At 51.8% G+C, this 13,440-nt stretch overlaps 1 protein-coding gene across 1 annotated transcript in view; it reads left to right on the top strand.

The window, feature by feature from the left end:
• The window catches only part of nhsb (Nance-Horan syndrome b (congenital cataracts and dental anomalies)), a gene marked incomplete at both ends in the record, with an annotated part of 73,108 nt that extends 65,872 nt beyond the window's left edge, over window positions 1–7,236 (top strand). The window contains 6 exons of the mRNA XM_084440017.1: window positions 1,924–2,055; window positions 2,147–3,351; window positions 3,436–3,652; window positions 3,818–5,614; window positions 5,862–5,985; window positions 6,585–7,236. Of these exons, the coding sequence (XP_084296143.1) occupies window positions 1,924–2,055; window positions 2,147–3,351; window positions 3,436–3,652; window positions 3,818–5,614; window positions 5,862–5,985; window positions 6,585–7,236 (4,127 nt within the window). The remainder of the gene's footprint in view (window positions 1–1,923; window positions 2,056–2,146; window positions 3,352–3,435; window positions 3,653–3,817; window positions 5,615–5,861; window positions 5,986–6,584) is intronic.
• Between the last annotated feature and the right edge of the window lie 6,204 nt (window positions 7,237–13,440).

The raw sequence follows: 13,440 nt of genomic DNA, 5'->3' as shown, positions 1-13,440 counted from the left end.
TTGCGTTTATTTGAATGTATGCTTTGCGATTTATGTTTCACACAGTACAAGCGGGCCAGCGGGTGAGTCAACACGATTGATCGACAAAACAAAACGCTGAAGTAGGCTACTCACCGCTGCATTGGCAATATGCTGTTGCGTAATCAGCAAGTCCCGTCCGTCCACAAACAATGGAAACGCGCGTCTTGTGAGTCCATTCAATTTTTCAACTTTATGTATCGGCTTTCGAGGTCCCAAACGTTCATTAGCCGTGACCAGTCGGGGTGGCAAAGTTTCCAGACGCACCTTACAAGCAATAATCAAATCGAGTCCGTATATAAAATCCAAGGTTGTTTATTGTAATCCCAACATCGAGTTCCAAACAGGTAGGTTTCACAATTCCAAATTCGACACGAAAACTGGATTAACTTAGTCCATACGAGTGTGTGGTGGTGGTTGAAAAATATATGATCACCCCGTCTATTGTCCAACACTTCCTGCCTTCCTGGTAGACACCCATTTAAACAGATAATTGGTATCAATTAGCAAACCATCCTGGGTGCAGTACCGTTTCCATAATATAGGCTAGGGGGGAGTAATCATTCTAAACAACCTAAACTAAGAATTACCATTTAATGAGAATATAAATCAAACCAAAACATATGAAACATGATTGTCCAAACACAAAACATTTGACAGTAATATATTCTACATATGGCTCCAACACACACACTCTCCAACACTCTAGAACAGGCACACACACTCTCCACCACTCTAGAACAGGCACACACACTCTCCACCACTCTAGAACAGGCACTCCCCTCCCCTGGGAGGCGCGGAGGGATGGTTAGAAAAAAAAGGAAAGGAAAAACATGTTTTTTATTTTAGAATTTTCTATGGTTTTTATGAATGGAACGTGATTTTAAAGGTCAGAAAATCAAAATAAATAATCAGAGAGATGTATATTAAATTTGTGGATAGTGCAGAGAGAGCCTCCCCCCGCAGGCATGAATGTGTTGGGCAAAAACGTCTTAACATTAACTAGCAACAGGTGCCACCAAGCTAACTTAGCTGTTTTGGGCTAGCTAACGCTGCCTTGAAAAATTGACAAATTTAGGGGGTTGGGGTGTGTCAGTTTTCAGAGGGGTATGGTACATTGATGGAGTTTGGGAACCCATGCTCTTGAACTCTCTCTACGACACTCTAGAACTTGATGAATTGATTCGTTGTGATACCAAGCTACCAGTGGCACAACTTTTTTGTCATAATGTTGCCGAGACAAAATGTTGAACTTCAAGTCCCAGGTAAACGAGAGGAGGGATCTGGTCTGTCTAAATCAATGAAGTCAGTAAGGTCACTCACCACACACTATCTACACACACACACACACATACACACTACACACATACACACTATCTACACTCTGAGGTCACCACACACTATCTACACTGAGTGAACCTGGGACACAAGTCACTTCTGTAAACAACACAGTTGTGATGCCCTCTGCTGGTTGGAGAGAGTAATAACATCCACCAGGACATAATCCTCAGGCCACTGGTGTGTGTGCGTGTGCGCGCGTGCGTGTGTATGTGTGTGTCTGTATGTGTGTGTGTGTATGTGTGTGTTGTGCGTGTGTGTGTGTGTGTGTTTGTGTGTCTGTATGTGTGTGTGTTTGTGTGTGTGTGTGTGTGTGGGTGTGTTTGTTTGTCTGGATGTGTGTGTGTATGTGTGTGTGTGTGTGTATGTGTGTGTGTGTGTGTGTGGATGTGTGTGTGTACGTGTGTGTGTGTATGTGTGTGTGTATGTGTGTGTGTGTGTGTGTGTTTGTGTGTGTGTGTGTGTGTATGTGTTTGTGTGTGTGTGTGTGTGTATGTGTGTGTGTGTTTATGTGTGTGTGTGTGTGTGTATGTATGTGTGTGTGTGTGTGTGTGTGTGTGTGTGCAGGGGTGGGTTTCGACCGCGAGGCGAGCGCCCGCTGCTCCCTGGTCCACTCCCAGTCAGTCCTGCAGAGGAGGAGGAAGCTGAGGAGGAGGAAGACCATCACTGGCATCCCCCGACGGGTCCAGCACGACATGGGTACACACACACTCACACACACGCACGCACACTCACACGCACACACACCCGCACACTAAACTGTGTTTCCATGTGTGTGTTCATCCCCCAGACTCAGACGAGTCCCCCGTGGCGCGTGAGCGGACGCTGATCCTCCACGCCAACCCCCACCTCTCGCTGTGCCAGGAGGAGGAGCTCAGCCTCAGCGGGCAGCGCCTCCACACCCGCGACTCAGGCTGTCAGACTGACGACTTCCTCATCGCGGCCGCCGCCCCCTCCCGCCGGCGAATCAGGGCCCAGCGGGGCCAGGGGATCCCCGCCTCGCTGTCCCACTCCACGGGCAACATCCTCTCCCTGCCCGACCACCCCGACGCTGTGCTCTACGCCTCGTCCGCCAGCGGGGGGCGCCTGCGCTCGCGCAGCCTGCCCCGGGAGGGGGGGCGGCTCCGTGACGAGGTGGACAGCGACGAGGACGAGGACGATGACGAAGACGAGGACGACGAGGATGACGAAGAGCTGTCCCCCTACGAGGCAGAGGACTTCCTGCCCGGGCCCGGCCAGAGGATGATGATGAAGGACGAGGGGGAGAGCACAGACGACCAGGCCATGCCGGAGCTGCAGCTGGGCAGTCTGAAGAGAACCCAGCGAGGAGTAGGGGGAGGAGGCGGTGGAGGGGGAGGAGGAGGAGGAGGAGGGGGAGGAGGAGGGGGCGGGAGTCCCGAGCACAGCTGGATGGAGAGGGGCCGCTCCAGGCTGCCTCGCAAGGCCGACATGGGCAGCTGCGAGATCTCGTCCTCCTCGGACACCTTCTCAAGCCCCATCCACTCGCTGTCCACCACCGGCGGCCTGGGTGGCGGCGTCGACCACAAGGAGGACCACCAGTCGTCGAGCGGCAACTGGAGCGGCTCCTCCTCCACCTGCCCCTCGCAGACCTCAGAGACCATCCCCCCGCCCTCCTCGCCGCCGCTCACCGGCTCCTCCCACTGCGACTCGGAGCTGTCGCTCAACGCTGCGCCGCACGCCATTGACGAGCTGACAGGCTTCATCATCGACCCATCTTACCAGGACCGCCCGCCGGGGCAGGGCCAGAGGTCGAGCTCCTTCACCTCCTCGGTGACGGACCAGCTGGACGACGCCGGGGTCAGCACGGCCAGCGAGGGCGAGTGGGCCTACCCGCCAGACCAGGACCTTGAGCGGGCCGGAGCCCCGGACTACAGCCCCAGACGCGGGCTGGAGGAGCAGGCGAGCAGGGGTCCGAGGCCCGGGAGCTACCCCTCCACCTACCAGGGCTTCTCCGATCCGCAGAGCCTGAGACAGGCAGAGGCAGACCCCGGCTCCCCCTCCTCTCAGTCCCAGGGCCTCTTCTCCTCCTCCTCCACCTCCCACTTAGACTGTGGCCAGGGCTACAGAGGCCCCCTGTACGACTATGCAGCTCTGGGCCCAGACAGTGGTCCCACCAGCCACGGAGCCGGGTTCCGGGGGGGCTCCATGACCCTGGGGCGGCCCTGCCGGCCGCTGAGGAAGGCTAAGGCAAAGCCCCCCCCTCCCAGACGGAGCTCCTCTCTGAAGGAGACCAGTGGTGCTAACCTGGATCGAGAGGCACCAGACAGAGACCCAGGTACAGGCGACCCAGACCCAGGCCAGGAGCACGGCCAGGAACAGGGCCAGGACCAGGACCAGGACCAGGGCCAGGACCAGGACCAGGACCAGGAACAGGATCAGGATCAGGATCAGGATCAGGATCAGGATCAGGATCAGGATCAGGATCAGGACCATGGTCAAGAACAGGGCCAGGAACAGGACCAAGAACAGGACCAGGACCAGGACCAGGACCAGGACCAACCAAAGATAGGTAGTGAAGAAAACCTGAGCTTGTCTTCCAGGGAGGATAATCTGGATTTGGGGCTGGGGGGGTGCTCGGGGCAGCTGGACCCCCCCAGTTTGGTGGGCCAGCCTCTGGGGTCCTGGGGAGTGGGGGTGGATTTGACGGAGCCCACCTCCTTCGGCTCCACCGACACACACTCCTTCAAGGATGAGGGGGCGGTCCAGTCGGACTACGCCGACCTATGGCTGCACAGCGACCTCAAGTCCCCCTCCCCTTACCCCTCCCTCTCCAACTCCAGCTCCGCCACGGGCACCACCATCATTGAGTGCCTCTGCTCCCCAGACGGCTCCTCGGGCCCCACGGCCACCCAGGCGCCCCCCCCTCTCCCCCTGGGGGAGACCACAGACTACAAGCTGGGCTCTCCAGAGAAGCTGGCTGGCCTGGCCTCGCCCTCCAGCGGCTACTCTAGCCAATCGGAGACGCCCACCACGTCGTCGTTCCCGGCGGCGTTCTTCCCCGGCCCCCTGTCGCCCACCAGCGGTAAGCGGAAGCCCAAGGTCCCCGAGAGGAAGTCTTCTCTGCAGAGAGACTCCGTCCCCGGCCTGCCTGGCTCCTCCTCTTCCTGTCGGATGGACCCCGATTTCCCCCTGCCCCCCTCCCAGCTAGATCTGAGTGCGCTCCACGGCCACGCCCACTCCTACGCCCGACACACGCTGTCCCACCGCACGCACATCCACACGCTGCACCACCACAAGCAGAGGGCCGCCGCCGCCGCCGAGGCCAGGGCGGCAGCCTTGGGCTCAGGCTACACCTCCATCCCCCTGCCAATAGGCCCCTCCCTCCTGGCGGCCATCACGCCCTCAGCGCTGCGCTCCGTCCAGCTGAGGTCCGTCGGGAGCGGGCGGCGGGGTCTGGAGAACAGTGGCGCTCCAGAACAGGAGCGCGCTGCTACCAGGCCCAAATATCCCAGCGCGGCCACCGTAGCCCCCTCCCCGTCGGTCAACATCAGGCCCCTCCCCCCCCGCAGACCCCTCCCCCAGAGACCCGAGCCCCCCTACGCCTCCTCCTCCTCCTCTCCTGAGCACCTCCCCCCTCCCCCGCCCCGCCAGCACCCGGATGGGCCCCCTCCCTACGAGAGCCTGCGGCTGCGCCAGGACCGCTACGGGCCTGGGACGTTCTGGGCCATGACAGCCTTCAGGACCCGGGCGGAGCCGTCGGACGACCCCTCCTACCGGACCCCGCCCGACGACCCCCCCTACCGGACCCCGCCCCATCCGCCTCACCCCTCCCCCGTGGACATGCACATCACGCACTCGCACACGCACCTCTCGGAGTTCCGCGTGCTGGGAGAGCGCATGTTCTCCCCCGAAGACGGAGACGAAGATGAGGAGGAGGAGGAGGAGGAGCAGGAGAGGGAGACTTACAGGACCGTGAGCACCAGGGAGGGGGCATCGGTGGAGCCCCGTGCCCCCCCGGGGTATGTCCTGACCGGGGAGAGGCTGTGTGGACCTGGGGGCTGGGGTTTCTCTGGAGGGGCCGACTCGGGGTTCAGTCGCAGCCTAGACAAAGTGCCTGTCGGTAGGATGGACAAATCGCAACCTTACCCAATCAGCGATGCACCAGGAGGGGGAAGAGGAGGAGAGGAGGAAGAGGAGGAAGAGGAGGTGTCCGGTCCTAGCAGAAGCATCCATCCATCCGTCCACGAGGGTAAAGACGACTCCACCACCCCTGACACCGAGGGTTACTTCAGTAAAGGTCAGCATCTGTACACTTTCGCTCCATGCAAAACTGCATCTGTTACTGTAGTTTGTTAGGACTTTGATTTGTTTGTTAAAGCGCATGATTTGTTTATTGATTATGTCCTTTGTAGCGTGTTGATGACCTAAATCAGCTGAGCCCACTGGAAATCTGATTTCAACTCATAAGAACAAGTCAAATGTACTATATTACCTAACGATGTTGTGTCTAATAACTGCTCTCATATGATTGGTTGTCGCCCCAGACTCCACCCCTAGCGACAACTCTCTGTCTCCTCTGACCGATGACTCGAAAACTGACGATGATGTCATCTTCACGTCTCCTAATAAGATGCGCACAACAGAAGACCTGTTTGCCATGATACACAGGTACTCTGTCTGTCTGTCTGTCTGTCTGTCTGTCTGTCTGTCTGTCTGTCTGTCTGTTTGTCTGTCTGTCTGCCTGCCTGCCTGCCTGCCTGCCTGTATGTCTGTCTGTCTGCCTGCCTGCCTGCCTGTCTGTCTGCCTGTCTGTCTGCCTGCCTGCCCGCCGCCCGCCCGTCCGTCCGTCCATGTTTGATTGCCTGTGGCAGATGGAACCCAGGTTCAAGCCCCTTATACATTGATCACTACATGTAAATGGTAAATGGACTGCATTAATATAGCACTTTTATGCAAAGCGCTTTACAATGGCCTCTCATTCACCCATTCACACACACATTCACACACCAGTGGCAGCAGCTGCCATGCAAGGTGCTAGCCTGGTCAATCCGAGCAATTTGGGGTTCAGAGTCTTGTCCAAGGCAAGGACACTTTGACATGTGGACAGGAGGGGTCGGGATTCAAACTGCCAACCCTGCAGTCAGTGGATGACTCGCTCTACCTCCCAGCCATAGCCTCCCCCACATGTATTCACCATCAGTACCACTCTCATCATCTCTGAATGTCTTTTGCTGTTTCTGATACATGCTTCCTGTTTCCTGTCCCAGGTCCAAGAGGAAGGTCCTGGGCAGGAAGGACTCAGGTGACCTGTGTTCCAAAACCCGCCTGTTCCCCCCCCCACCCCCCATCACCGTGACTACGGTCCCGGCCATCGCCATTGCTCCTGCCCCAGCCCCCCCTCAGGGTGCCCCACCCCCCTCTGCTGCCGTGCCCACCGCCAGCTCCCAGCGCGCCCCGGTCCCCATCTACCGCTGCGCCAAGAAGTCCAGCACCTCCAACGAGGAGTTTAAGCTCCTCCTGCTGAAGAAGGGCAGCAGGACTGACTCCAGCTACCGCATGTCAGCCACCGAGATCCTCAAGAGCCCCATCGCCCCCAAGGGCCCCGGGGACCCGCTCCTGGAGGGGCCGGCCATGCCGGGCGGGCCCCCCGAGGATCCCCCCGCCCCACTCCTCCAGGATTCCCCTGAGCAGCTCTTCCCCTCCAGCCTCCTCCCCCCCAGGGCCAACGCCGAGAGCTTCAGCACCAAGACCCTGCCCATGTCCGCCGCCTCGCGCCAGGGCCGGTCCCGCATCCCCCCGGCGGCCAATAGCAGCCGCTACAGCACGAGGTCCCGCCTCTACACGGCGCCCATGCAGGCCATTTCCGAGGGAGAGACGGAGAACTCCGACGGCAGTCCCCATGACGACCGCTCGTCTTAGATGCCAGGACCGTCCAATCAGATGTCCGGGTGGAGTTCCTGTTATTTGATTGGCTAGATCTGTCCAGGTCAGGTCTTGGCTGGGGTCAAGGGGTCAGAGCTAGGACAGGGGACCGCCTGGAGGTTTAATATCAAGGATCTAAACGCAGCTGTGCGATTAATTAGTTTAAAAACAGACTTATTATGCTGACTTTTATCTTTTTATACTACCCAGATAAGAAGAAATGAAAAGATAAATAGGGAAGAACCAACACCTGTCTGTGTATGTACTTTGTTTGTTTGTGTGTGTGTGTGTGTGTGTGTGTGTGTGTGTGTGTGTGTGTGTGTGTGTGTGTGTATTTGTTGGGGCAAAAGAAACCTCCACTTTTTCTACTTCCTGTGTGTGCAGAAAGACTCGTGTGTCAACTGAGGAACTGATCTATGTCGGACCATGCACACTCTCCAACGCCCTTATATGGACGTGTCCGGTTCCTCTCCATGGTTACAAAATCAAACATCATGCAAGGACGATTACTGTAGGTGTTGTCTAGGTGCTGTAACCATGGATACAGGACCACAGATGCATGGGAAAAGATGTCGAGTGTATGTTTGACCGCTCCTTACCTGTAGCCTATCTGTGTACGATGACAAGCTGAGGCCTATAGACAAACACTGGCTCACCTAGCTAATGTCTTCTAGCATTACGCTTAGCCAGTTAGCACATGTCTCGGGTGTGGGACATGGGCCTGGGTTCAAATCCTGCTGCAGACACATGGAGAGAGATGAATCAGGGCTGCGCCCTAAGACCCTTAACCAATGCAGGGATGCTGAGAAGGACACATAGGGTCCCGTCTCATTACTAGAATACATCTTTCCTCCCTCCCCTTCGTGTGGTTTATCTCAGATCTAACATGACCGGATAGGTGTAAACACTGTGCTTGTACACAGCTGTTACCAATCGCCTCATGTCAGATCAGTGGTTTCTCAGATGGAGGTCGAGTGTGTTTGAAGAGTATTCCCAGACGGCCCTGCCTGATGGGGTTGTATAGACGGCTCTGTCCAGTACCAATCCCTAGCCCCTCCTACCAGGATAACCTGCTCTAACTGCTGGCTCTTGGGTGATAGTTCTGGGTGCAGAAACGTGGGTCTTTTTCTGAGCTCATTCACAACAACATTAACGTTTTACATTCACATGAAGTCAATCGAGTGGACAACATGACACTTTGGGTGGGCAATGGGTCAGAAATGAATGATGGAATCTCCTCCTTGGCCTCCGATTGTCCTGTCCTGCTTCGACCTATCCCGTCCTCTCAGATCTGGGCCTGCGTCAGGGAGGCGGGGCTAGGTGCTGTTTCTGGGCGGGGCCTTCGTGTGTCTCAGACAGGCTAACTTTGGACAATCTTACAGTGGCCTTTCCCTACTAGAGATGCCGGCATGTTGAGGAACATATAAAGAAGGGATCTCCAGAGATGCTGTAACATAACGTTCTACCCAGAACTACTGCTGTAGAACCGGTTCCATAGACGTGACTCCCTGTTCTCCCATCAGCCACATCTTTGACATCTCTGATGCTTCCTTCTGTATATGGGCCTTCCTAGCATGCAGGACACCTAGTGCACTAGGCTAGCACTGGCACTATAGAGTAGAGAGACTGGTTATAGGGGGTCTTCAATACTGGAGCTAGACAAAGATCGGTTTCCAAAACCAACTTCTCCTTTGCACTTGATAACCATTCTTTAAGAATAGTCTTTGAGGGGAACAAAAAAGAGAAATCTTATAATGAAATTGTGTATATATATATATATATATATATATATATATATATATATATATATATATATATATATTTGTATTGAAAATAAAGGCATAGCTATACGAAGAGACAAGGTGAACTGCAAACCAGAAATTTTTTTGTCTGGGCTGCTTGACCTGGAGTGGGTCCCAATGGTCTAGAGTAGCTTCCTCTCCTTGATGAGGCTACTGCAGCCTATTGAGACACGGTCCACAGGTAGTGCTGATCTATGACAAGGCTGCAGATGTCCAGTATTAGAGCCTGACCCTGACACACTACTCTCATTCTACCTGAGGACAACACACTATACCAACATGGTGAACACATTATCAGAGGGTTGGAGTGACTAAACCTAACCTTAACCCTAACCACAACATGGTGAAATACATTATCAGAGAGGTGGACTGATTAACCCTAACGCTAACCCTAACCACAACATGGTGAAATACATTATCAGAGAGTTGGACTGATTAACCCTAACGCTAACCCTAACCACAACATGGTGAAACGAAACACTTCTGTCTGTTAAACAACTCTAAGGTGGTGCTTCAGATCAACGTGTTTATCAGAGGGCTGGACTGACCGGGCAAGTGAAGTGTTGAAGAAGAAAAAAAGAGTGAAAAACATTATCCTGCCTGTGTAAGGCAGAACGTGCTTTAAGTGGCGTTAACACACACACACATGCGCGCACACACACACATGCGCGCACACACACACACACACACACACACACACACACACACACACACACACACACACACACACAGACTGTATATCAACGACACCACTCAATGTATTCTGTGAATACCACGGCAACTGAGGCATTGCTGGTCATTTGTAAATGTGATGTAAAGATGTAGAAATGAGAATTAAACTACAGCCGCGTGATACTCAAGAGAATCAGGTCCACAGGGCCGACACTGTGTAAGCTTGGAGGTAGGGGGGGTAAAAAGCTGTGAACTGTCTAGAATCTACACTTTAAATATCTCACAACGTTGCTGCAGAACCCGTGTTCCTCCTTTTACTTTATCATCTATCGCATGCAATAAATACAAAAATAAAAAGAGGCCATAGAATTGTTTTCTACAGAGGGACACTGTCTGTTCACAGTTCTGCCACCACCAGAAAATAAGATATTGTATTTTCAGTTCGTTTTTTCAATCTGTAAAGTTAGTGTATTATTCAATAGATGTACAAAAAAATGTTTGACTAATTCTGTTTTGTATCGATGTACCCACTGAGTGAAGTTGATCTCCTACTGTAAATGAAGTTACTGGACAATCACAGGTGGCAGTGGAGACGGCACAAACACGCACCAAATACTGGGATACCTGAGGTGCACTTGATCTAACTCAAAACTCCGGGTTTTAATCGGTTTACTGACTGTTCCGACTTAAATCAACTGCACCCCAAGTGCTTGACAGCATGACTAGTGTTTGGCCCAGATAAGGTGAAAGTGTAACAGTGAAGCAGGCATGAGACAGTTCTGGGCTGGTGATGTGGTTCAAAGACACAGGGTGTATTGCAGTGGAGGTAGCGGGGGTGGTTTGGTCAGCGGTGTAAATCCCAGCTTCAGAAAGTAAAAAAAACAATGTATCATATATTAGTTCCATCCATGCACTAAACTGGCTGATTTCACTAATTAGTCTTCCTACCTGGCTGAAGAGTTGCGCTAATTAGAATCAGATGGTTTAGTGCATGGGTGGAGCTAATTAGAATCAGATGGTTTAGTGCATGGGTGGAGCTAATTAGAATCAGATGGTTTAGTGCATGGGTGGAGCTTATTAGAATCAGATGGTTTAGTGCATGGGTGGAGCTAATTAGAATCAGATGGTTTAGTGCATGGGTGGAGCTAATTAGAATCAGATGGTTTAGTGCATGGGTGGAGCTTATACATGTTTGTTTGTTTTTCTTTCTGAAGCTGGCTTCTTCACCTCTGGGTTCGGTGCCCACACTCCTGTAACTACAGCACTAACCCTGTCTGAGACTGTAGACGTTGGCTCCATGTGTTTTATGTGTGTAGGAGACTTGACTTCAAATCCCGCCTAGGTGCTTTTGGGACGAGGCTAGGTAGTAAGCTTGAGCTGAGGGGTCTGTAGGTAGGTGGAGCAACAGTACTGGCAGGTGAATACGGGACAACAGAGCAGGACATGGGAAGAGGGGAGGAGCAGTGGTACGTACCAAACTGACCCCTAGCCCATCAACACTGTAGTGTTCAGATCAATTACTTCACTACTTGTTTCATGTCTGCTGTTAAACTCCTGGTGAAGGGTTGGAGTCAGTCCAGTGTTGTCTGTCAATTCAGAATTTTAACTGAAATAACAATTCAAAATTGTTAAATGATTTTGTAAAATATTGATAAGAAGAAGCTTTTGCATTAAAGTTTTTGTTTAGTAATTTTTTGCATTTTTAACAAATTACACTTCCTGAATTGTCTGAAACTGAAGTGGAATTGACTCCATCCCTGCACCATACGTAGCTCATGTGACTGGTGTGGACATGAGCGTGGTCTGTGACAGTGTGGTCTGTGACCCAAACCTCTGTTCCAGTCAACAAATAGCCATGTGGTGCGTTAGCTTTGATCCTGGAGGAGTCACCATCTCTGAGGCATGGGTGGGTCTCTGCATCCCCTCTAGGATCCAACATCCAGGCTACTAGCTAGATCTACTAAACGGGGGGGACAACAATGTACAGAAAATATTTTCTATCCACAGGGTATTTTATCCAGAGGCTTATTTTGCTATCAGATCTAATCTAAAGAGAGGATGATGTTGACCTGGATCAGATTATTCTGTCTGCTAGAGACCCACTGAACAGAGGCTGGATTTAAGGTGGTTATCATGGTGTTGAACAACAGAGTGTGATTTACACCCTAAGATATCTGGCACATTATTATAATCAATATATCTGATCAGTGATGATCGGTTTCCGTCGATCACTGTTCATGGTTTGTCAATATCCTGGCACACTCAGTGCAGGGGAGGGTGGGGGGTTGGATGTTCTGTCATATCAGCAAGACTTAATGGGTTCAGTTTGGGCTGCAACTATCACACTAGTTAATTTGACTGCTTCTGCCTGAGTTTTTTATGATTGAGAGGAGCGGAGTGATGGTATGGAGGTTTATGTTGACATGTTAGTGTCTGACTGTTTCATGTTCCCTGTGATGACATCGCTGAGGCTGTGCTGTAGCAGGTCTGGGACCGGGTGTCTCTTCCCCGTCTCCCAACATGACCAAAACCTGATCCTAGATCTGTCCTAACAATAATATGGAATACCTCAGTATTTGAGGTGTGATTTAGTTTTCACTTGTGGGATGATTCTAAGATGATTTCATCAGTTGCACTCTAATGGGTAAAGACAACTAAATCTAGTGCACCCCAAGTATTTGACCCTGGCCTGCTATTAGGGCAAGACATTCCTGCCAAAGTGGTTTAAGGGTGTTCACCACCACCGTCAGCTTCAACACTAGACTAGCCGGCCCTCAGAGAGGCTTCACAACCCGCTTCATAACGACAGGAAGTGGATTTAGAACAACAGGAAGTCAAGGACAGTATAGCTGTCTAGGTTACAGGAAGCTTCATGTCCCACCTTAGCCAGAACTGAACAGAATTTGCATCACTGACTTTTGTATTTTTGTACAAACCTGTAAATATAACCTTTTTAACAAAGAAAACGAGAAGAAAAGTTACAATGATTCTTTTTTTGTAAAATGTTTTCAAAAAGTGACTAATTTTCAAAAAATGACTAATTCCAAGCCTTTGTATATTTGGGAGCGGTGCAACACTTTTGAGTCTTGTATTGATTATTGGTTTGTTTTTGGGGTGAAGCGTTGTCGGCTCCATGACTGTATAGCAGATTCATTTGGACAGAAGGCTGCTTAGTTACTGTGCATAGAAACGGCCAATAAATGTCATAGCGTTGAATATGGAGGACTTGTCAATGTCTCTGCTTTAAGTGTGTGTGTATGTTTTAAGTGTATGTGTGTGTGTGTATGATTTAAGTGTATGTGTGTGTGTGTGTTTAAGTGTATGTGTGTATGTATGTTTTAAGTGCGTGTATGTTTTGAAAATTACCATGTTGTCAATGTGTTCTCTGTTTGCTTCCTGCACCACTATTGTGTCACAAGACATCAAAGAGAGAGAGAGAGAGAGAGGGTGTGTGTGTTTCCTCAAGACATCAAAGAGAGAGAGGGTGTGAGGGTGTGTGTGTGTGTGTGTGTGTGTTTCCTCAATCCAGTGGTAGAACCGCAGTGCATCTGCACTGGGACAAGGGAGAGGGAGCAACTTGCCCACTCAAATTGGAGACAAACAGCGTGGTTGAAACGGTTTAATTTGGTGAACAGTAGTTAAACAAACAAGCATCTCTCCAGAACTTGAAGAGGTGCAGACTTCCAGAAACACCGGAGAGAAGGAAGAACATTCACACCCTCAAACA

Source organism: Borostomias antarcticus (assembly GCF_949987555.1).
Source record: "Borostomias antarcticus genome assembly, chromosome: 6".
In the NCBI taxonomy this organism is placed as follows: Eukaryota; Metazoa; Chordata; class Actinopteri; order Stomiiformes; family Stomiidae; genus Borostomias; species Borostomias antarcticus.
Note: the sequence above shows the minus strand (reverse complement) of the source record. Positions and strands in the feature narration are given on the sequence as shown.